The sequence below is a fragment of the Colius striatus genome, chromosome 1, assembly GCF_028858725.1.
Source record: "Colius striatus isolate bColStr4 chromosome 1, bColStr4.1.hap1, whole genome shotgun sequence".
Classification (NCBI taxonomy): domain Eukaryota; kingdom Metazoa; phylum Chordata; class Aves; order Coliiformes; family Coliidae; genus Colius; species Colius striatus.
The window spans coordinates 15,354,159-15,376,793 of record NC_084759.1 but is presented as its reverse complement, the minus strand read 5'-3'; the positions used below and the strand labels follow the sequence as shown (position 1 = coordinate 15,376,793).

The 22,635-nt window shown below is 40.3% G+C and overlaps 1 protein-coding gene across 3 annotated transcripts in view; it reads right to left on the bottom strand.

Moving 5' to 3' along the window:
- Positions 1-22,635, bottom strand: part of GRIA4 (glutamate ionotropic receptor AMPA type subunit 4) — a 236,891-nt gene that overhangs the window by 66,983 nt on the left and 147,273 nt on the right. For all 3 annotated transcript variants that reach the window (XM_062020400.1, XM_062020399.1, XM_062020401.1), the window contains exons 5-8: positions 10,481-10,534; positions 8,635-8,793; positions 6,934-7,101; positions 5,250-5,354 (exon numbers count right to left, since the gene is read on the bottom strand). In XM_062020400.1, coding sequence (XP_061876384.1) covers positions 5,250-5,354; positions 6,934-7,101; positions 8,635-8,793; positions 10,481-10,534 — 486 coding nt within the window. The remainder of the gene's footprint in view (positions 1-5,249; positions 5,355-6,933; positions 7,102-8,634; positions 8,794-10,480; positions 10,535-22,635) is intronic.

Sequence of the window (22,635 nt, the reverse complement as noted above, 5' to 3'; positions counted from 1 at the left end):
TTAAGAATCCTGTATATTCTTAAAACAGCCAACGTTCTCTAGATTTACGATTTCATTATTTTCTTTTTGAAACAAATGTAGTGAGAAGCAAGGCATTTTAGCAGTCCCTAAAGCTGAGTGCAGATACACCACAGAGAATTACAAATATGTGAACTCAATATGAGTATGATTGAATATGAGTGAACATTCTTTTCTACTAGTGAAACAAAGAAGCACAAACTCTTCCCATGCATAACTTGAGTTATATGTAGTTTAAATGTTCTTTTTCTCTTTGAATTTGCTATTATTGCTATTACAGGACAGAAGCCTTGATCTAGATATCTACAGCTAACAGAAAGATTCAGCACTGCTGATATAGGGATGTTGTCTTCCTACTAGGCTGTACTGCAAACAAATATTATTTTTATTCCATGTCTTGGTTTAATCCCTTCCAGCAGCTAAGCACCACACAGGAGCTTGCCAGTGGAATGGAGAGGACAATCAGCAAAAAGAAGTAAAACTTGTGGTTAAGAAAAGTTTAATAACTAAAACCATACAAAATATAACAACAACAATAACAACAAAACAATAGTAGAAGTAGTATTAATAATGAATAAAAGGGATATAGCAAAATAAGAGAGAAATACAACCCAAGGTAAAAAAATAACTAACAAAGAAAACCACAAGTAATGCCCAGTGCAGTTTCTCACCACCCTCTGACTGATGCCTGAGCAGTGATCCACCCCTCCAGCTCCCTCCAGGATCTACAACTGGCACGATGTCCTATGGTATGGAATATCCCTTTGTGCATGGCCTTGGAATCATCCTTAACTTAGGAAAAGCACTAACTAGCAGCAAATAAAACATGAGTGTGTTATCGATATAATTATCACATTAAATCCGAAACACAGCACTGTAGCAGATACTAGGAAGAAAATTAAATCTATTCCAGTCAAAACCAAGACAATCCAGGCAATGATAGAGTCATGGATACAACTGATAATGAAAATGGCACGTTCTTGTCAAGAATTGTGACCAGAAAAAGGCAGAATATATACATCAAAACCTGACAACTTGGAAAGCTCATAATAATAATGAATGTTTGTTTTTCATTATGCAATTTCACATTACTGGAAAGTTCAGAAGGAAAGTAGAAAATGTCCTGGTTTATAAAAGTAAGTACCTTATGAAAATACGGCGATAAAGGAGCATTTTGAGGAATGGCAGGTATTTTTAAAAGGAATTTTAGATCATGTGCATGAGTGTAATCTTAGATGTGCTGAAATCTGTCCTAAAGTAAGTCTGCAACTGCATTACTGAAAAAATATATAAGATATATCATGACATTTGTGTAAGTATACAGATTCTCAGTCACTGTGAGAGCACTAAATAACAATATGCTTTCCTAGAAATACCTCAAACCCTCAAGGAAAAAACCTCTTCAAAGGATAGGACTGAATTCAGTTAATAAAATACATCAATTCTATTTGGATTGCAATGGGAATATATAGGATTTGCATCCACGTATACAGAGACTGAATAATGGAGCCAGGCTCTTCTCAATGATGTCCAATGACTGGACAAGGGGCAACAGGTACAAGCTGGAACATAAGAGGTTTGAAAGAAAGGTAAGAAAAAAATTCTTCACTGTGAGGGTGACAGAGCACTGGAACAGGCTGCCCAGATGGGTTGTTGAGTCTCCTTCTCTGAAGACATTCAAAACCCACCTGGATGAGTTCCTGTGTGACCTACTCTAGGTGGCCCTGCTCTGGCGGGGGGGGTTGGACTAGATGATCTCTTGAGGTCCCTTCCAACCCTTAAGATTCTGTGATTCTGTAATATTGCAAAAAATATCTCCCTCAAAGTAAATTTGCCACAAGTTTAGCATTTGAATGAGTAGTGTCATTTCCAAATGTCACTAAACATATGTCACTAAACATATGAAGGAAAAGATGGTTATTAGGGGGGAGTCAGCATTGATTCACCAAGGGGAAATCCTGTTTGACCAACCTGATATCCTTCTACAAGTGCATAAGCAGCTGGCTAGATGAGGGGAGAGCAGACTCCAGCAAGGCTTTTGACACTGTTTCCCATAACATCCTCATCAGAAAGCTCAAGCAGTGTGGCTCGGATGAGGGGATGGTGAGGTGGATTGAGAGCTGGCTGAATGACAGAGCCCAGAGGGTGGTGATCAATGGCACAGAATCGAGTTCGAGGCCTGTGGCCAGTGGAGTTCCACAGGGTTTGGTTCTAGGGCCAGTTTGTTCAACATCTTCATCAACAACCTGGATGAGGGGACAGAGTGTACCCTCAGCAAGTTCACCTGGTTACGTTCCTGTGTGACCTGATCCAGGTGTACCTGCTTTGGCAAAGGTATTAGACTAGGTGATCTCTAAAGGTCCCTTCCAACCCCTATCATTCTGTGATTCTATTTTTCTTGTGGGCCTTGCAGAAACCACTGAAGTGTTCCTGCTGAAGTCTAAAGGTCAGTAAGGTCAAAATAATACTAAAAAATTTTGATAATTTTCAAGTTAATTGCCCAAGTTGAATTTCATAGAATCATAGAAATGTTTCATTAGAAAAGACCTTTAAGATCATTGAGATCAACCGCTAACCTCACACTGCCAAGCCCATTACTAAACCATATCCCTCAGCACCTTAGGGACATGGCTTTTTGTCATGGTTTAGCAAGGAGCAGCTTTTGCTTGGTAACTGGGGGAGCGGGTTGCAGTGAAGACCCGGTAAAAAGTTTTTGGACTCTCTCCCAGCTCCTGGGTTCACACTCACATTACAACCCTCATGATGACCAGGGCCTGTGAATACGTGGCTGCTCCATCCACTTGTTGTTCCTGGTCAGGTGGCCTAGAGCAGACACCCACTATAATGTTATCTAGACTCCTCTTTAATCCTAACCGATAAACTCTCAGCTGGCTCCTTATCCATCCCCAGGCCAAGTTCCATGCATGTTAACTGCTCTCTCACATAAAGGGCAACACCCCCTTTCATCTTCCCTGCCTGTCCTTCCTAAAGGGGCTATATGCCTCCACTGCAACATTATAGTCAGAAGAGCCATGCCACAACATTTCCATCATCCCTCTCCTCACGCCCTTTCCGCTCAACAGCAGGTGTAGTATTGTTCTGCAGATAAGAACCAAGTAAGGAATGTTGCATAAATGAAACTAATATGAACACTGGCTAAACATTGGCTATTGTTTCCCATTTTATTAAACTACAAGGAAGACTATCTCTGACTAGCTGTGCCTGATTATCTCTGTTCACATCCTTAAAGCTGTGGGCAACAAAAATCACTTTTCTAAAGATTAGAGGTATGCGTTACTCTAACTGGAAAGGCTAGTCCTGAAAAGGTATTTCTGAGTGACTCATAAGTCATGTTACGTAGGACACGAGAAGAAGACATTAAAAGCGAAGGCCTCTTAGTTCAATTAAGTATTGCCGTTTCTCACATATTATTATAGGATTTGTCAGGCTGCAGCACAGAGTTGTTCCAATGATCACATATAAAATATTACGTGATACGTGAGAAATTAATTCTGGTGAGTAGTCAGATCTGTCAAAGCTGTTATGGCTTGTTATATCAAAGACAGGGTAATGGCTTAAGAGTGACAGAAAGGCATCGCTGAAAAGGTAAGAAAAGCACCTTAGGAATCTAACACAGACATAGCTCCCCTATTTGCAGCCTTGCTTCCCTTAAATTGGAGGCAAGAAGAAAGGGTGGGGACTCCCTTGCAATGGTGTCAGCCAGACACCTCTCCCCAAACAGATGACAAATGTTGGAAGAGGAACAACAGACTACTTTCAACAGTTTGCTGCCAAGTAAATTCCCTCATGAGTTACTGAAGCTGTGACCTAATTAACCACACTTTTTCCACCTTGTCTTCCCCCTGTACAACTGGAAACTGGGAATGGAATGGTTATACTTCACTTCCCTTCAAGGCACCCCAGCAACCCATACATCCTCCAAGCTGCCGACAGTGCAGTATGGAGCCAGGAGGGAAGCAGGAATGGCATGAAGATCAGACACATTGTCTGGTAGAAGACACCGGGCTTCTCAAGAGAGAAGGAAGACAGACTCACCTTTTCCAATTTATTCTTTAGCCATTTGCCATAGTTTCAAAACGCAGCTTCACCAATAAACCTTATACACAGGCACATGCTTTGCTTCAGCCCACCACTTTATACTGTGATATACTGGCCATTTGTTCATCCCAGTGCATTGGTTCTGCATGGAGTCTGTAGTTTAACTCACTTCCTCTTCATCGCTGCGGCCTGTAACTGTCTTTGGTGACACAGAGTTCACCTGTGGTACTATTCACTGGGCCTGTCAGCTCTAGCTTGACAGCGGAGGACTATTGAGTTGAATTGAACTGAATTCAATAATTTAACTCAAGCAGCCACAATCCTCCTATTCACCATCTACTTTTCACTTTTTTTTTTTGGTTTTGATAACTTCACAAAGAAAATAGGTCACAATGCCTCCAAAGGAAATAAAATCCTTGACCCGAGTGCATTTCCTGCTCTTTATTTGTTTTATACTATGAAATATGGACATATTTCTGGACAGAAAAGGAAGGGTAAACAAAATACCCAGGCTTATCTTTTCAAAGTGACTGGGCTGACTGATAAGCTATATACATTCATATATGGAGGATCTGCTTAGACTTATACTAATGTGCGCTTGCCCAAGTTGCTTACAAGCAACCAAACAAGCTCATAGGATTAGATACTGCAATTAATTTTAGAAACTGTAAGTATTCAGGGCATCCTCTCTTTCTCCTCTTTCCTTACCTTTCCTCTTAAAAGCCTTATGTTAGTTACAGCCTGTGATTCATATTTACCCAGAACATATAAATGATCATGCCTAAAAATGTCAGCAATCTGGAAGACAGATATCTTTGGATAAGATAGAGGAAATACCTACTATTAAGAGTTCTGACCATTTTCCTTCATCCAGCAGCCTAGCAACATGTCATCCAGCTTGTTTTCATTAGTATGCTTGACTGGCTGACATCCCATCTCTCCAAGACGCACATTTGCCATTATGTTCCCGAATTTGTTACATTGAATAATAGTATTTAGTAGAAAATGCTGTTTAAATCTGCTCCCACTGGAAATATTATTCATGTATTCAATATATTATCTTTTTTTTTTCAAACTACACAGAGTCCAGTTTAATTTAAGTTTACCCAATCATTTCAGCACACATGACACATTTATATGGCATCAGGATAGTAACCACTGTCAGCACTTACCTTCCGAGGGCCTGTGTTCTTCAGCTCAAAGACATCCATGGTGTAGTTGACTCTGCGACCATAGTGGTCAAACTGAACGTTTCCTGTCAATCCTTGTATTCGAACCTACAAATGGAAGAAAAAGCATCATGAAGATCCAGTCCAATATTCTTTATTTCAAATGTCACAGATCAGTGAAAGTTATCCTGGCTAAATCCTTAGATTACCATAACAATACTACTTGAGAAAAGCATTATAAAGCTATAAAGTTGGCTGCTTTCCTTTGTATTCCTTTTTCTTGACAAACCATACTCAAAATAGGCTTAGCTATGCCAGTATCTAAGAGCTAACAGACACATAAAGATTCTTCTCTTCTTTCATGCTGCGCAGCTCAACATTTTCCAGCTGGAGGTCCTAAAGAGCAACTTTTACCACTCTCATTACTGCTGCAGAATATTTTGGATCATGTGAAATAAACCTAAAGGATATTCTGCCTGAATTAATCTACCACTTCAGCTTATGCTCTGGTGAATTCAGTGTATAAATCAAGCATATATTGCTCATCTATAATTTGACAACAACCTTGGCCTAAGGAATGCAATTTCTTATCACGGAAGATAGATGACATGCACAGTCTCTGAAAACGGTGTTTTCAAGGCCTGAGAGTGGAGGATAGATGCAAAGCTATAAGATTGGCTGTGGCACTATTCCACCATTTCTGTCTCAGTTTAATTCACAATTCTTTTTTTCCTTCCTTTCAGTGCTTTCCTGCCTCACTGAAGGATACTGTCTATGGTCTTCATTCCAAAGAAGCCACAGCCATTTTGCTGCTGGCTTTGACTTCTATCAGGATCTGGCCACTTCTATGCCAAATTCAAAGTATTGTGCTTTCTGCCCCAACACAGAAGCCTGACTTCACGCTTCTCACAATTGTTACAAATCTGTGCATCTGCAGAGTGTGTAAAGAGTACAAAATTCTTTACTTCTATCCCTAAGAGTCAGGAGGCGGATTTAAACCACTTACTCCTTCCCTCCGTCCATTTCTATCTCTGCCAGTTTTTCCCTAGGACTGAAACATTGGCTTCCAGGCACAGAACTGCCAGCTCTGTCAGCAGTCACTTCTCAGCAGTTTCTCCTGACTGGAGCCTGCTCAATTGCAATGATTTAAATTCTACTTCAGGATTTTTATTTTCTTACTGTTCCAAGGCTAAATCATCTTGACAGAGACCTGGAACTTTCTAGGCATCCATATTCATAGGGAATTCAAAATCCAGACATTGGGGAACAATAGCTCTGGGTTATTTCTTTTTAAAGAAAAAAATACTATCTATGTGACTTCCCTGGGAGAAATCTACTTTTATTCAAGACCCTAAAACATATTTAAAAGGTTATATTATGTGGCTATACCTTCTTCCTTAAATGACAATAGGTTACATGCAAAAGTAATAGATAACCTCACCAGTTCACTGGAGAAAGTCCCAACTATCCTAATAGAACTAACAGTAGTTGTAGCACTTCCCTTCTGCTTTCATTCCTAGTTATAAACCCGAACAACCAGAGCAGCTCCAGCTGTTTCTATATGGCAACTGAAAAATGAATTCCTCCTCTCCCATTACTACCGTTGTGTATAATAGCTTCCAAATTATATAGTGTACAACTAGTATCTAATATTCACAAAGATGACTATAATAAAGCCTTTCCTTACCTGTTTTAATGTCCTTTCCATATCAATTCCTTGACCCCATGGGGCTGCAGGGTTGGCAAGACAGTCACCAGCATTTCCTCTCCTTGAAATATCAATTTTCTGTCTTCTAAGATTACGGAAAGTTTCAGCCATCACAAGTACGCCATCGTATGTTAATGCAGATGTATACTAAATAGATGGATGCACAGTTGTCAGGTCTTTACAAAAATCAGTTGTCTCAGGCATTTCTAGTTTGATTCATTCTGCATCTTCATTTAGAAAAAAAACTCCTCAAAATCAAAGGCAATTTGGTCTATGGAACAAATGCAGGACTGAGAAGAACACATCTCAGTAGCTCCAGTTTTAAAACTGTATTTTTTAAGGGTAAAGAAATCTGCCTTTGAAGAAATCATTAAAAGAGACAAACTGGAGATATTAAAGTCTTTTTTTTTTTTAAAGTTGTCTTATGCACTAGATATATCTCCATCCACCTAACTTACTAATAACAAAAGGAAGAAACAGTAACTCACTGAGAAAATGTAACTGAAAATATGCATGGCTACTGAGAAGCTATCCAGGCTATGGGAAATGTTAGGAATGATCAAGAGTATGTTCATCCTTTTTGAAAAACTACATTGCCTCTGAATGACACAGGGCACTGAGTGGTCTGTGTTTCTACACTAAGTACAGTAACTGCTTTAGGTTGTTTTCCTTTGTCTTCCAGATTATAACCTCTTTGCAACATAGTTTATGTATGATTCAGATTAATCATGCTTATCTAGGAAGCAGCATAAATCTGTTCATGTGGCAAGGAGCCCTATTGGCTAAATCGGTACCATCATCAGCACCTGGGGATGTCTGCATGATGTTTGTACTCCATAGCTCATATCATCCTTGTTTGTTTTTGCCTCCCAAACATATATCTCTTTAACATTCACCAAACATGTAACAATGCTTTGTACTATTCATGTTGACACTTTCTCTAGACTCCACTAACCTACCAATCTTCCAGCCAAGGAAGGGATGATTGCTTATCTTTGCACAAAGGGCACCGGTTTCAACTAGGGCTGATTTGCATTACTACATATAATATCAGAACTATTTTAATGAAGTCATATTTACAGCTATGCTGTGATGTGCCTGCCAAGAAAATTATCAGTGACAGAAATACTTTGTTATCCATCTGTGAGGCATCAGGATAGAGGAACACTAGGATCTAATTTCACTGGAAGATCGTTGCCTGAAAGTGATTACTAGATCAGGTTTTGAGGTGGATAGAATTTCCAGAGTAAAATCCAAATGAGAATATAGAGATAATACATTTAAATTGTGGTTGTATCTCACATACAGAACAATTCAGTTTTTGGGGAAGCTCTACACTTTAAGTGAATCTAGATAATTAGACTAATTCATGTAAAATTGTTTGAAATTAAGTTGTCAGTTAAGCATTTGACCTTTAATTCCTGTCTGTAAAGAGGTGAAGCTGGAGAATAAGTGACAAAAGACATTAAAATGCATGAGTGAAATGAAATGAAATGTGGTTCAGTTTGTGTTTCTATGACACAATCATAAGATAGGCAAAATTAGTTGCCAGCAATAGTAACATCAACGGCTTTCTCTTCTGCCTAAATACTAGGGTCTTTGTTCATGAATTCAACAATGTTCATCAGAAATTAGAACACTTGATTAATGTTTTTGGTAGTGCTTGAGATCAGCCAGTACCTTTGGTGGGGTCTCGGATCCTGGGTATTCTCTCTGGTCCAGCTTCTTCCAGCGCTGCATCAGCTTAGTTACCATTGGAGTACTGAAATCTACTAGCTGAAATCCAGTCACATTGGCTCCTCCATGCATAAATCTCTCCAGAGAAATATCTTTGAATCCCTAGAAAATCAATTTAAGATTTTGCTTGTCTTCATGCACCACTGTGGTCCAATCTGTTCTAGGTCAGCAAGGCGGTGTAAAGAATGTATGGCAGCAATTTCCCATTAGAAGCCAAAACATAAAACCAGAGAATGATGTTGAACCTTTGTTGATAATTTCCATTTATGTGATAAAGGACGAAACAAAAACAAAGCAAAAACACCTCACATTATTACTAGGGTGGTCTTGACAACTAAACAACACATTGCTGGGAATGGTAGACAGTTTTTTTAAGAAATGCCTTTGGCAAATCAAGTGCAAGGAAAATGTAACACCAGAATCACACTTTTGTGAAATAGCATAGTGGTAGCTCTCAGATCTGCTATATGTTGAATGTCCATATACTTTCTGACATTCATCTCTCAGGCTAATCTTTTCAGCATGTATAAAGTAAAATTCTTCAGTAAAATTAGCCTTTAGAGATATAACTGTACTTCAAGAAGTTGCATAATGCAAACTGCTATAGCAGGCTAAGAAGCAGCTATAAATCTTTCTTCTCCTTTCCTAGCTGCTATGTTTAATGCTAGCTCAGAGGTATTTTATTTTTATTTCCTTAAATTCCTCTGATTGGCATTTATCCATGCAAATACCACACAATTTAAAAAAGAAAGATTTAAGGAAAGAAAAATTGTGGAGTACTGACCCAATACCCCAGAGGAAAAAAAAAACTTGTTAAGGACAGAGATTTGATTCATGTCCTAAAGGATACTGACAGTAAATATAAAAGGTGACACATCAGGAAATCATATTACCCACATTATTGAACAGCTAGTAGATAGCAATCTGCTCAAGCAGGTGAGCAGATGTGCCTCTTCCCACTGTATACTCCATTAGGAGTACACTGCAACTTCCAATTCCTTGTTTACAGCAACTATTTTGCATGGCAAAAGTTACTTGGGGAAGCATAAGTGTGCAATGCTGAAAATCTGATTTGTAAGACTTAATAGACACACCTTATTTAAAATGCCTGAGATCTTAAAAATAATCTGATCTTAAGATAAAGTTCAAGTACAGCAAAGCACAGTAAAATATTTCATTTTAACTAGAATTCCTTGCAGGAGAGTGAAAAGAAAACAATTTAAAGCATAACTTAGACTGTCCTACATTCACTGTGCTTGGCCAGGCAGGTATTTAGGCTTAAATAATGGGTTATTTTAATAATAAAATAGTGCATTTACTCTCTTTTTTGCCCTCCTCTGAACATTATCTCTGTGAATGTGTAGCTAAGACTTAGAGTGAAAATACTTAACTAGTAATTTCACTGGAAAGAACTGATCTTAGAGTAAAATGAATGTTCCCTGGAGAATGTAAAAAAGTTACCTCAAGAATTGTTATGTTACCAATATTAAAAAGATGAGTCAAAAATCATAATGTAGTTCTGTAAATTCTAATTCAGCCACAAGATACACTTAGCAGTCCTTTATGCTACATTGATTTTGATAAAATTTAAGAGGGTAATATTGTGCCCTTCTTCTCTAGATGACTGTAACAACAAAACCAAGTTCTTTTATGCACCATAAAGAATGTATTATGTGCAATCACATATTAGTGACAAATAGCAAATGCTGTGTGAAGTGCTATAACTGCAAAGTAAAACTGAGTGTTTTCACTTACCGAGCAAGGGTATAATTCTAGAAAAGTGTCTTACCAGGTTGGCAACAATATAATGGTATCCTTTAACATGCTTTCCCACGCTCACAATCTGTGAGAGAGAAATAAGAAAGAAAAAAGAAAAAAACAATGTCACATTGTTGTCTCTAGAAAGGTATTTTCATAGCCAGATAGATATAAATTCTGAAATACATAATATCAGTAATATGATGTAGAGAGTCTTTCTTCAATAAGGTACCTGTAACTTTCCAGGTACTTAGTCATGGGAAAAAATGAAAAGAGAGTAATGAGCTGGTAATCTGAATGCCTTCCATATGATGGAAAGCACTACTGTAGTACAATATTTTATGAATACAGTAATTATCTGTAGGATACAAATTCAGAAGAAGGAGGTCACACATTAGCTAGAAAGCCTACCTGCAAATCTACCTTTTCATTTTAAACACGTGTGGAATTTATTAATTCAACTGGGTTTCCTTTTGAGAACAAAGCTGTTTGCCCTTGTGGTGGCCAAGTACTACGAGTGTTATTTGGCACTTTGTAATACACTGAAGACTTTGGGAATGGGCATGAGCAAGGACAGAACAAGAATGAACAGCAAGGCTGCCCTTGAGTGTTTAACCAAAAGATAACATCATAGAATTGCAGGATCACAGAATCTTAAGGGTTGGAAGGGACCTTGAGAGATTATCTAGTTCAACTCCCCAGACAGAGCAGGCCACCTAGAGTAGGTCACACAGGAACTCATCCAGGTGAGTATTGAATGTCCCCAGAGAAGATGCAAAAAGGGAACAAACATGATGTGGCAGCTGCTACAGTCCTTATACGGCAAGATGCACAACAGAGTTTAGACAAAAACTATGTCAGCCTGTGACAATATTATTTCTGTTTATATGATGAAATGCCTCTTATTTAATGTGCTGAAAATAAAAAATGAAGAGAGAATATTTCTTCAGTAGAAAATAGTGTTAAATGTTTCATGGCAGATTAAAGCTGTTTTTAGTAAAGAAAGTAACAGTAATACCTGTAATGTGTGGCTTGTATTTAATACCAAGCAAGAAGTCTTTCTAATTCCTATCTTTGATAGATTACCACTTATTTAGAATAAGTCAGCTTGCAGCCCATGCTGGGTCTACAGGGCTGAGGCCAATTGTATGAGGTTCAACAAGGCCAGGTGCCATGTTCCTGCACTTGAGCCACCACAACCCCGTGCAGCACTACAGGCTTGAGGATGTATGGCTGGAAAACTGCCCAGCCGAAAAGGATCTCAGGTTAGTGATTGACATCTGTCTGAACATGAGCCAGCAGTGTGCCCAGGTGGCCAAGAAGGCCAGTGGCATCCTGGCTTGCATCAGAAATAGTGTGACCAGCAGGAGCAGAAAAGTGATTGTCTCTTTCTACTCTGCTCTGGTGAGGCTGTACCTTGAATATTGTGTTCAGTTTTGTAATGAGCCCCTCATTACAAGGACGTGGAGGTGCTGGAGTGTGTCCAGAGATGGGCAATGAAGCTGATGAAGAGTCTGGAGAGCAAGATTGATGAGTAACAGCTGAGGGAACTAGGATTATTAAGACTGGCGAAGTGGAGGCTGAGAGGAGACACGATCACACTCTACAGCTACCTGAAGGGGAGTTGTAGTGAGGTGGGGATTGATCTCTTCTCTCCAGTAATTACTGATAAGAAAAAAGGAAATGGTTTAGATTGGACATTAGTAAGAACTTTTTTACTGAGAGGGTTAATAAGCATTGCAACAGGCTGCCCAGGGAGATGGTGGAGTCATCATCCCTGGAGATATTTAAAAGATGCATAGAGGAAGTGCTGAGGAATATGGTTTAGTTTAGTGATGGGCCAGGCAGTGTGGGGTTAGTGGTTGGACTCAATGACGTTTAAGGTCTTTTCCAACCATAATTAATTTATGATTTTATGATTCTATGTGTTGGGGTTTTTTTTCCTCATGTACTCATCTCCACAAAGCATTTTAGCTTACTTCCAAAGGAATAAATAAAACACAGTCAAAAGTCTACATGCAGTGCAAGTTTCTCAATAGACATTTGGAAACTTATAGATCTGTCTTCTTTCCTGCTTTGAAATCTTGGCTCTAGGCCACGTACTGAAGAATTGGCAACCTCTTGCCTTCATGGATTGTGCGTCATGTTCAAAAGAGAAGAGATATTCACTAAGTCTTGCCGATCCTTTTCCAAGTACAGTTAAGATAGACAAGTTGATGAAGGACTAAATAATCTGGTCAAAGACACATAAGGATCCAGAACCTAAATCTGGATTTAGACTGAAAATGTTTGATTTCCAGCTCTATTGTTCCCATAAACCAATCGTTTGTACAGCAGAGTGGAAGGGAAAATCAAAGGGATGTGGCATAAGCATCTTGTCAGAACTTTTAAAATTTCATTACTTTAAAGTAATGCATTAAACAAGCAAGTTGTCTGTTAGCCTTTTGTTCTTCTTGTTTCCCAACATCCACTTCACATTTATAGTCTGTAGCAAAAATGATTGTACTTAAGAAGCAAAACATAAGCTAAAAAAATCCCAAAGACACTATGTCTCCCAAGCCATGACCAGATTGCCACTTTTCAAAGAAATGACCTGCTTATTTTGGATTCAGTCAAACTCCCATTAAGATCAGTGATTAAATATCATTGCTAGCATTTTACTGGCACGTGGTGGAGAGTCAGAGAGAGGAATCACACTTCTTCCTATCACCCAATAAAAAAGTCCAAATCTCAGTGATTTGGTACATCTGTACCCCTTATGCAATACATAGTAATGAAAATATCTGCCTGCTCATTATAGGGAAATTGACACAGATCAAAACCTCACATTCTTACAGAACTGCAGTATCACAGTTTGAATGTAAGTGGACTGACATGAGTTAAGAGACGTGATAACTGTGTACCAGATCATCAGCTTGAGCAAATCACTGCAGCTCTCTTGGAGCTCCTGGAAGCTGACATAGCTTTGGCAATTAACATCCTCAATGATCTGTTCTCTGTTTGTGTTTCATAACATGACTTGTGACAACCATTGTATCAGCCAAATAAAACAAGCACATTATCATCCTGCAACTGTTGGGTATGTCAGATACATGTCCATAGTTATCACAGCCAAAATGAGTAAATACTGCAAAAGATTCACCAGATTTGCTCTTGTGCTTGTTCCTAGCCAATGCACCTAGATATCACTGCAGATTTCCTGAATTTGATGTGAACACCACAGAATATATATATAAAAAAAATGAACTTTTCAGTGTGTTCACCTAAAACTTGTCTCTTAGGATGAGTGATAAAGGGACATATTTACGTATCATCTGGTTGTCTTAACCTCCTTTAAACTCAGTGGAAAGAGCAGGCACTTTGGGGAAATGATTCATCTTATCCTAAAGCACATGTCTAAAATTAATTAGATAGCTTGTGCCCTGAAAGTGTGTATTTTTCAGCACTGACTAGTAAGAGTTGATGATGATTATCCTTGATGTAGACACCTACATTTTATATCCCAAATGTTAACTGAGATGAATTTCACCAAAGAATGTTGATCATGCAGATAGAGAAGAAAAAAAGTGCTATATGGGTTGTATTTCCAACCAACATCAGATACAATTCTGACTTTGAATTTGAAAGGTTATGGTTATTGATCATACACAGTTTGCAAACCAGGAATTGCTTAAGATTTAGGAAAAAAGTGCCTGTTTAGTGAAACGGGTTTCTGTGAATATCTTGTACTTTTGAAAATCCAAAACATACATATAGTAACCTGTCATGGTTAGACATGGAACCATTTCTGGTGATGAGGAAGGGACTGTAAAGATGGCCTCTGTAAGAAGTTGCTCAACATTCTTCCCAGCTCTGAGCCAGACACACTTCTGGGGCTGAGCCAGTTAGATGCCTCCACAATCACTTTTTAAGAAGAAGAAGCTGGAAGAGAAGGGTTCTTCTTATTCTTTCTTGTTCTGTCCTTCATTCTTTTCTGGCTGATGGTGGTGCAAGGAGTTGGAAGAGAGAGAGAAGCAACTATACAGACTCCAAGGTCAGGGAGCAAAGAGAGGAGGAGATGTGCTGGAGCAGAGACTCCCCTGTGTCCTGTGGAAAAGCTGAGATTTGTCTACTTTTTGTTAAAGACCCCGCATACCAGAGGTAGTGATTATGTCCAGAGGAAGCTGTGTCCCGTGTGAGGAACATCGTATTTGCATAAGCTGTAACTGTGGGGAAGAACCCATGCCAGAGAAGTTCATTAAGGACTGTGTCCTGTGGGAGGGACCCCATATTGGAGCAGGAGAAGAATGCAAGGAGTTGTCCTCCTCTGAGAAGAGAGAAGCGGCAGAGACTGACCACATCCCTCATTCCCTGCCCCCTCAAGCTGTTGAGGTAAAGATATTGGGAGCAGTGAGAGGGGCCTAGGAAGAAATGAGGGATGAGGAAGGGAGATCTTAAAGTGCTGGTTGTGTTTTCTCTCATCATCCTGCTCTCTTTTTGCTTTTTGTTCTGTTTTTTTGTAGGGAGTAGAATAAGCTTTTCTACTTTCCTCTCTGAGTACTGGAGTCTGTTTTGCCTGAAACTGTAATTGTCAGTGAGCCCTCCCTGCCCTTTCTCAATCCACTACATCCTTGGTTATCTTTTTTCCTCCCATCTCACTGGGGCCTCTGCCATCCTAACGAGAGTAGGGGTGAATGGGGGCACCAAGCGAGAGACTGTTGTGATGCTTCATTGCTGGCTGGGAAAAAACTCAACGTAACCTTTCTCTCTTGAATGTGCAAAGCTGCAGATCTATAAAATAGTGCAGTGGTTTTGCCTGGGCCAGGTTTTGGTAGTGGGGGCACTACAGGGGTGGCTTCTTTGAACAAAGATCTGCCAGAATCTTCCCTTGTGGCTGATAGGGAAAATGCTTGTCAATTCCAGGATGGACACACAGTTGATCAAGGTCTGGCCAATTAGTGACTGAGGTAACACCTCTGTGAGTAACATATTTGAGAAGGGCAAGAAGTTGCTGTGCAGAGGCTGAAGGGCAGCAGCAGCAGAAGGAAGTGAGAATGTGAGAAGAACATCTCCACAGACAGTGAGGAAAGAGGAGGAGGGAGTGCTTAGACCCTAGAATAAACATTCCCCTGTGACCTGTGGTGAAGACCATAGTGAGGCAGCTGTGCCCCTGCAGTCCATAGAGGCCACTGGGAAGCAGAGACCCACACACAGCCCATGGAGGAGCCCACACTGGAGCGGGTGGATGCCTGAAGGAGGCTGTGACTCCATGAGAAGCCCAAGTTGGAGCAAGTTCCTGGCAGGACCTGGGAGTCTGTGGGGAGAGAGGGGCCCAGGCCAGAGCAGGTTTTCTGTCAGGAATTGTGATCCCGTGAAGGACTCAGGCTGGAGCAGTCGGTACCTGAAGTGCTGTTCTCCCTGTGGATGACCCACACTGGGACAGGATGTGAGGAGCTGCCCCCATGGGAGGCCCCATGCCAGAGCAGTTTGTGAGGAACTCTATCCCATGGATAGAGGATCTACGCTGGAGAAGTTCATAGGGACTGTATCCCATGGGAGGGATCCCACACTGTAGCAGAGGGGAGTGTGAGGAGGCCTCCCTCTGAGAACAAGCAGCAGCAAAGTCCATCTGTAATGAACTGACCACAACCCCCATTCCCCATTCACTGCACCAATGCAGGGGAAGGAAGGACAGTACTGGGAGAACGAGGGGTGGGGTGAGGTTTTTCTAAGATTTGACTTTATTTCTCATTTCCCTGCTCTATTTTGACTGTTCGTTAGTAAATCAAACCATTTCTCCCCAAGCTGAGTTTGTTTTGCCCATGATGCTAATTGCTGAGTGATCTCCCTGTCCCTATCTCAACTCACAAACCTGTTATATTTCTCTCTCCTCTGTCCAGTGTAGGAGGAGTGATAGAGCAAGTTGATGGGCACCTGGCACCCAGCCAGGGCTAAACCTCCAGTAATAGGATACGAATTCTCACTACCTGGAGAACCACTTTTCTCTATACTTCTTCTGCACTGAGATAAATTAAGGCAATGAACTTAAGTCCTTCAACTTCTTACAGCTACTCAATTTGGAATGCAAACTTTCACATTTTTTCTTGTCTATTCTTTAGCTGGATAGCAGTGACTAGAGTTTTAACAGAGATGAGACCCCAACGATTGCATATCGGTAACAGTAGATATTGTCTAGACCACAATGTCTAGAACGGATGAGTGCTGATGAGTGAGGGAACAACATTTTTCTTCTATGGCACAGCAAGGGCAGCAGGGGCTAAAAGATCCAGCAAATCTATGCTTAAAGGGAAAAACAGGACCGAGATTTTTACAGTGTTCCAAAAGCCTTTGCTATAGAAGTTACATTAAATTTGGGAGGACCTTGAAAGCTCAAGTACTTCCTTGTGCAGTCCTACGTTCAGACCAAAGGGACAAGCTCAGTCACTGTCCAGAAAGAGGACGAAATTGCCTCATCCAACATCTGCATTAGCAAGCAGTGTAGTTGGTAGGACAGGATCTGTACAAGAAAAGCATTGATGCTGTCTTGGTTTAGGCCCATCCAGGGACAAAAGACTGTGATTAGACTTAAGTACTACAGACTTCAGAAAGGCTCAGAAGGACAAGGAGGGCTTAATTGCTGCTTATGGTCCTGGACACAACAGATCAGGCTACTCAGCTTGGGGAAGAAAATGAACTTAATTTAATCCTCCTTGAACTAAAACATAATAAACAGAAATATCCAATGGAAAATAATAAAGAGTGGGGTGAATGATGGAAGTGCAACCAGCTCTTTAAGATCACCTTTCCCCCATCCCTTCTCTCTTACCAGGCTCAGATCTCTGAGCCCAGTGTCATTACCTCCTCCCCCTATAAGCAGTACTGGGGGCAGGGAATGGGGGATGCAGTCAGTCCTTTCCTGATGTCTCTTGCTGCTTATCTCACTCCTGAGGAGAAGTGCTCCTCACCAGCCCTCCCTTGCTCCAGCTCAGGGTCTCCCACACACCAGGCAGCCCTGCACGGGCCACTCCCACGGGATGCTGCAGCCCCAGTTCATCTTCCCTGGGTTGGGGTCTAAACTGCTTGCTCCTTCTGACCCAGAGTCTCCAGCTCTCAAACCCTCTGTCATGGGGTCTCTGCTTCTCATTGCAGGCTGCAAGGGTGTCTCTGGTCTGACATTGCCTCTTTTGTCTTTTCCTGGCTGCAAGGTCCGTGTGGTCACCTCCATTTTGCCCTTCCATCTCCCTCCTCACACTTCCAATTCCTTTCCTTAAATAGTGATCTCAGAGGCAGCAGCTGCACTGGAGGTGGGTCTGAACCTCAGAGCTGGGGTAAAATCTGAGAACTCTTTACCAAGTCTGCACTGCAGCCCCCTCCCCTGTTACCAAGCATAGCAGCTCCTTGAAAAACCATAACAGATGCAAAGGAGCTGGCACCCCTACCATGCATGTTTCAGGGTTTTACTCAGAACTGCTTCTAACCTGGTCACTAGACTGATCTCACACTACACTTCAAGGGTGCTTCTAGGAAAAGGTTTTCTTTTTCATCAAAAGAAAATCAATTAATGTAATTTGAGTCTGTCCATTATGTGAACCACAGAAATCGGGAGATTTCTTTCAAAAGAACACATTCCTGACACTAAGATGTTCTGTGTGTCCCTTAAACAGGCCCTGAGTATCCATGGGGCAGATGGGAGATCCATATATAGCACACAGCTGAGCAGAGGGGACTGTCTTAATTTCAAAAGGAAGGCGCTTGAAGAGAGGGGAATGCCTTGGCTCTGTCCAGGGAGAAAGAGGTCTAACTTGGCTCCCACTTTGGCCAGGTACAAAACCTGACACAGGACTAAGATGAGCTTAGCCAGTCACATAAGCAGTGATGCACCATGAAACTGCTGATAAGGTAGATGAGGGTCATGGCAGGGCAGGAAAGACTCTTTCTATGAGTAACTGCCCTTTTAATTACTTCAGAGTGCTTTGATTCAAAACTTTTCTAGTGCCAGCAACCTAAGTGAATGCAATGACATTCACCATTCCCCCCTCATGTTGTACCTCTTCACTTACACCTGCTAAACATTTTTTTTTCTGTGTCCCCACTCTGACTTCTCTTTAAACACCACACACAAATATCGCACCTGGCTTTTTCCACAGTGAGAGTTTAAGGTGATCTCAGCTTGCTCAGGGAGATTTTGGGAAGAAAGTGTTAGGAGGGGTGAACTGAGTTGTGACGTCTTTGGGGAAGACTGAAAGCAGTGGAAAACAGGATGCTGCACTGGCTTTTGTATATTGATTTTCATGTTTTAATTCAATCACCAAGGTGACTAGCACCTAGAATTGGGTCTCTTTTATACTTTTATTTGTAAAACTGAGGCTATTATTAAATAATCAATACAGTTCTGAAGAAGACTGAATAAGAAAATACAATCTGCTTCCCAAATTATCATTAACAGGAAACACAATTAAAGCCACTCCATGTGTTATCCAGGAGTCACAGCATTACTGAAGACTTTGGTTCAGTAAATACAGCAAGAGAGAATCAAAGAAAGTGAAATATTAAGGCCACTAGGCTATCAAGGTTGTTTCAGAATCTAATGCAGCTTTCTTTTTTCTCAAATATCATTGCGTATGTGCGCGTCTGCAAAAAGTGAACTTCTGCCTTAGGCTCTATTCATGTTGCCAAATGCATTTTTGTATAAGCAACTAAAAAGAGTGGTACATTGTGAGATTTCTTTAGTTGGTAATCTGCAATTAAGAAAATGCTTTATTTCAGTGATTCCAGTGGTAATCACAAGTAACTAGAATTATATCACTGGCTTTAAAGCATAGTAAAAGCAGGTCCAGTGAGATCTGAATCCAACTTCGGCTTTAGACACAACTCTGAACTTTATGACTTCATCATACAATATCGTTCTTTTCATTTAGCTGAACAATAGCCTGGCCTGGGAAGTTCAGAACCTATTGAGAAGAAAAGCAAGCAGTGTCTGCTTTGATTCCTTTTTCTTTTTTTTTTTTTCCTTGGGAGTGGCAAGTTCACTGACTTTGATAAAACCATTTCCAGACTTGCATCAACCTCTGAAGAGAGAATTGGGCCTCAAGTCATTGTCTGTTTTCTACTACTATGAAATGGATATTGCATATAACTCATTTTAAAAGAATGCTTAACTTCTGTAGCATGACATGTTCCTCGTTATGATTTCCAGGAGATGGAGGTCAGTTCAGCTGGAGTGAAAAGGACTTATTTTCAGCTAAATCTCTTCAAAAGGTGATAGCTGTGCATTACCAATGGGATTTTAACAAAGGTTTTCCTCTTTGCTATTATGTCACAATCCATTGCCTTAAAAATAAAAAACACTTGCAATAAAATGAAGTCTGTCTAAACAATATAAAATGTGTGGAGACTTGTTAAAGATGAAAGATTGAGACCCGACCTGAAATATTGCAGCAGAACTGGTGATGATAGAAACCACAACTGAAATGGGATTTTATACAATACCTGAAGAAAAGATAAATCTTTTACTAAGCCATAAAAAAGCAATTGAGAAATCAGCTTAATTTTAACAGCTAGTGCTCACAAAAGGACAGTGTCACTAGGGAAAAGGTGGACTATTAGCAAACTACAGACAACAGAGGGTGTTAAAGATGGCAACAAACAAAGCAGAAGCGGCTCCTCACAAATCGCAGCTTCTTTCTGTACCGTGAAGGCAGGTACTGTTCCGGCCCAGTGGGGAACACGCCTGCCCCACACACAGCCAAACGGAGGGGAAGAATGCTTCCCACACTGCATCTGTGCCCACAACCAGCAGCAGGGCAGATCCCTGTGCAGCACAGGCAGCTGAGGAGGAAGAAAACCTGGAGAGGAAGCTCAAAGGCCGTTAACCAGTGTCCTCAATGTGGCTAATCACTTTCTTCTGCTGAAGTTGCTTGCATTCCAAGCCTATGCCTGTGAAAGGCTCACTCAGAGCTAAATGGGATAAGCAGACCTGTAGGCTAAAAGGAGGTGAGGAAAGAGGAAGGATGTAAGAAGAAGGCCACTTCACAAATCCTTCAAACCACTTGTATTCATCCTTTGTGTTCTACAGTCTATTTTTCTTTCGGTAACTGAAATAACCTATTTCTCATGTCCCAACCTGATCAGTTGTGTGCTGCAGTGACAAAACGTATTCTTATTACTGTGCTATGTGGAACTATTGTGTACAAAATCCCAACTGCTTTACAGAAAACGAGTCTATGCAGAGAGCCTCTCCTGCTCTGCGGGGTGAGGAAGATGCTGGTGGCCATGCCGACAACTGCCTCCCTCAAGAAAAGCTATGAGCTTGCATTGACATTACAGTGCTGCTTAGAAGCACCTCAGTAGACCTCTAGGGAAAAAACGCATGGAGAGAAAAGAATGATGAGGAAAAGACACTTTATGAATCTCCCAGATCCCCTGGGACTAAGAAGAGATACACATAGAGCTGCTGCTGTGTCTCTGAAGCAGTCTAAGTCCAACAACACTGCTACCAGCCCAAAGTACTGTGTCATATGCCCATACTAAATTCTTCGAAAAATTATTTACTTCTGTGGTTCTATGTGAGAAAAATTGAATTTGCATTTTTTTCATGCAAAAAAAAAAAAGATCTAGAGGAAAACCAGTCATAGTCAATGCCATTTCTGAACCAAGGGAAAAAGGAATCCTCACGATGCAATTAAACTACATGTAAAAGCAGTGTGATCCCTTGATAAATACTTGTCTATGTTGTGCTTGTGATCCTTTGTGTCAAGGCTCTGCTATGTTAATGAAAAACAATAAGATAGAAGAAATTGTGTAGGAATGGCTGAGATAATACTGTGTCTGGCTAATTTCTGCCTTCTTATAAGTATTATGTGGCAATTTAATAAAGTATTAGGATTTACATTATTGTTATTACTACCATTATTACTATTATTCTAAAATAATTATGCCAGTGATCTAAGTATCACTTGCAAAAATGCCAGCTGCTAGCCTCAGTTAGTAGACACGTTGGAAATTAAGATGAGGAAAAAAATATTTTTAAAGCCAGCAAAATTTACAACTTAATCAATTTAGAGAAATTCCAGTCAAATGTTATTTTTTTAGGTTTAGCACTTCTGTGGCAAAATCCTGAGCAGCACAAGAAGGAATGGCATATATCAGCTTCTATATTTTCTTCACTCATACATTTACTTATTTTCATTTTGATGGTAACAATAATAACAATAATCAATTTTGCTGTGACAGCCTGCTCCATTTTACCCATCAGAGAGATTTGGTTTTCAGTGCTAACACATAAACAGTACTTTTCACCTATATATGTCAAGGCTCTTTAAGACTGGGGAATCTGAGGATCAGCAATGTCAAACAACCCATTGAAAACCTGAGTTAGTCAGACAAATACAAACAGCATTCAAGACAGTGTACAGATAGTTGCCTATCATGCTTGTTAAAAAGCATTGTTAGCTGTTACTAATTAGGGTTTATTGGCTTGTAATTTTTACAAGATAATAATGATAACATTACTTTTCTATGTGATATTTACAAAGTACAATGTACATTCTTTTTGTTATTATGTATCAATTTATCTATGTACATTGAAGCATTAAATATGTGCCAGATGCTGCATAGCAGTTTTCACCTCTGTGTTCAAAGGCAAATACAGCCCTGGATGAGCAGTGAGGCTTGATCCTGCTGATACAGAGTACTGACAGAGCTGAGAAAAGTACCCATTCACTAGCGAACATCCTGTTTAATTCTGTCTAACAGGCAGGGGAGGGTGGAGAGCAGAAAAAAAAAAAGAGTGGAATCAGCCTGTCTGGTAGACCAAGAGCCAGGCCGATGACTTCTAACAACAGAACTGATTCATTATGTAAAATTCAGAAGAAAACACTTCTCACAGTGGACACCTTGGAAGACTTCTAACACACAGAGTGTTGAGGCTGGAACTCTGTGAGATGGAGATGGGTGGGAGAGGATGGAACAGCTACAGATGGAAAAAGAAAGAAAATCCATTGTCACCTGTGCGTGCAAATGTAGAAATAAACATTGTAAATGTTACTGCATATGAAAAAGCCTTAGAAATGCTCTGAGTAACAAAATGCTCTTTCAGAAAGATATAAACATAAAGGTCCTAGGTAAATGCAATTGCAACTAGCTTGTGGTTTTCAGTTTGCTTTGACGAGCTTGGCATGAAGGTCATATGGAGATACAGTTACACTA